At 38.9% G+C, this 1938-nt stretch overlaps 1 protein-coding gene across 4 annotated transcripts in view; it reads right to left on the bottom strand.

The window, feature by feature from the left end:
- Positions 1-1938, bottom strand: part of LOC106871917 (uncharacterized) — a 122492-nt gene that overhangs the window by 97788 nt on the left and 22766 nt on the right. For all 4 annotated transcript variants that reach the window (XM_052970578.1, XM_052970577.1, XM_052970581.1 and 1 more), the window contains one exon: positions 1127-1180. In XM_052970578.1, the coding sequence (XP_052826538.1) occupies positions 1127-1170 (44 nt within the window). In that variant the 5' untranslated portion in view covers positions 1171-1180. Of the gene's footprint in view, positions 1-1126; positions 1181-1938 lie in introns of those variants that run through there.

The following is a 1938-nucleotide window of genomic DNA, read 5'->3' as shown; positions in this document are numbered from 1 at the left end:
CGATAGAATAAGTACTAGGCTTCCAAAGAATAAGTCCTGGGGTCGATCTGCTCGACTAAAGGTGGTGCTCCAGCATGGCCAGTCAAAAGACTGAAACAAGTAAAAGAGTAAAAGAGAATATATAATATAAAATAAAATAAAAATGGATGGCACCATGAAATAAAGTATTGAATGTAGATGAAATATTGAGTGTTCAATATAAAGGATCAAATATATAAATATAAATATATAAAGGCGACTCGAGTTTCAGGGCTATTTCCCTTCGTCATGGCCGGTATGACAGGTATGTATGTATGTATGAACGAGAGGTATTAGTATCCAGAGGACCCAAGGGGGCAGATGAAGTTGAAGTATCGTCCAGTATATTGACGTCCTGCAGTATACGGATTCCTGAATCCATGCTTGGTGCGTGTTATTAATATGTTCAGGAATGCTAGCTGATTGTCTTTTTCTTTTTTCATTGTGAACTGTATGGATGGTTTTATTGAGTTCACATGATCTAACAGCACTTGGACATCTTCCTGGTGGGGCCAGAGTATGAAGATGTCATCAACATATCGCAGCCATAGGGTTGGTTTTAGTGGTGTTGATCCTAAAGCCAAATTCTCAAAGTATTCCATGTGTACATTGGCTATTATTAGTGGCTTCCGTGCTAGTGGCCTGTAAATAGCACCATTAGAGCGTAATTGTTACCAGCGTTGCCTTCTCGCACTTGTGCTGGTGGCACGTTAGAAAATCATTTGAGCAAGGTCATTGCCAGTGCTGCTGGACTGGCTCCCGTGCAGGTGGCACATAAAAAACACCTTTTTGAGCGTGGCTGTTGCCAGTACTGTGTGACTGGCCCTCGTGCCAGTGACACGTAAAAGCACCCACTACACTCTCGGAGTAGTTGGTGTTAGGAAGGGCATCCAGCTGTAGAAACTCTGCCAGATCAGATTGGTGCCTGGTGCAGCCTTCTGGCTTGCCAGTCCTCAGTCAAATTGTCCAACCCATGCTAGCATGGAAAGTGGATGTTAAACGATGATGATGACATGACAAGGATACAGCAAAATAAATTCTTTATTAAAGATATATTCAGATTTTATACGAATGTCAAGAACTGATCATTAAAAGGCATAATACTTACTTGCAGAAGTGGTGATTACATGTTGTAGAAACTGGGTTAGTCATTAAATCCAAACTAAAATCAAAACAAAAACAACAGCAATGAGCCTTTAAATGAGAGACTTAGATTAAATGAGAAAACTGAGTTTTTTTATGCATAGATGTACATTACATTTTAATGAAGGACCTAATCATAAAAAGAGAGCCGATAGTATTAATGTTTTCTTTAAGCAAACATCTTACTACACAGTGCATGTGTGACTGTATGTTAAGAAGTTTGCTACACAACCACAGGGTTCTGGGTTCAGTTCCAATCTGTGGCATCTTGAGCAAGTGTCTTCTAGTATTGCCTCAGACCAACCAAAGCCTTGTGAGTGGATTTGGTAGATGGAAACTGAAGGAAACAGAGGAGAGAGAGAGAGAGAGAGAGAGAGAGGAGGGAGTGAAAGTGAGAGTATGTATGTGTGCATGCTTGTGTGTGTGAATGTATGTTACTGTCTCTGACATCATGTAACAGTTGTAAGCAATAGCAATAAATTTGGGGGAAAATGCTCCTTTATCCATATATTATATAAATTAATGAAAAATCAGTGCATATCATATGATTGATGTTCTGTAGCCAGTGTGACGAAATTATGTACACAATGTATCGGCATCATCATCATTGTTTTAACATTCATTTTTCTATGAACCCAGCGGTTCAGCAAAAGTGACCGATAGAATTAGTTTTAGGCTTACAAAGAATAAGTCCTGGGTTCGGTTTGCTCCAGCATGGCTGCAATGAATGACTGAAACAATTAAAAGAATATTATATATATATATATATATATATAT

This window comes from Octopus bimaculoides, chromosome 9 (assembly GCF_001194135.2).
Source record: "Octopus bimaculoides isolate UCB-OBI-ISO-001 chromosome 9, ASM119413v2, whole genome shotgun sequence".
Classification (NCBI taxonomy): Eukaryota; Metazoa; Mollusca; class Cephalopoda; order Octopoda; family Octopodidae; genus Octopus; species Octopus bimaculoides.
The sequence above is the reverse complement of the archived record's forward strand: the minus strand, read 5'-3'. Positions and strand labels throughout refer to the sequence as shown.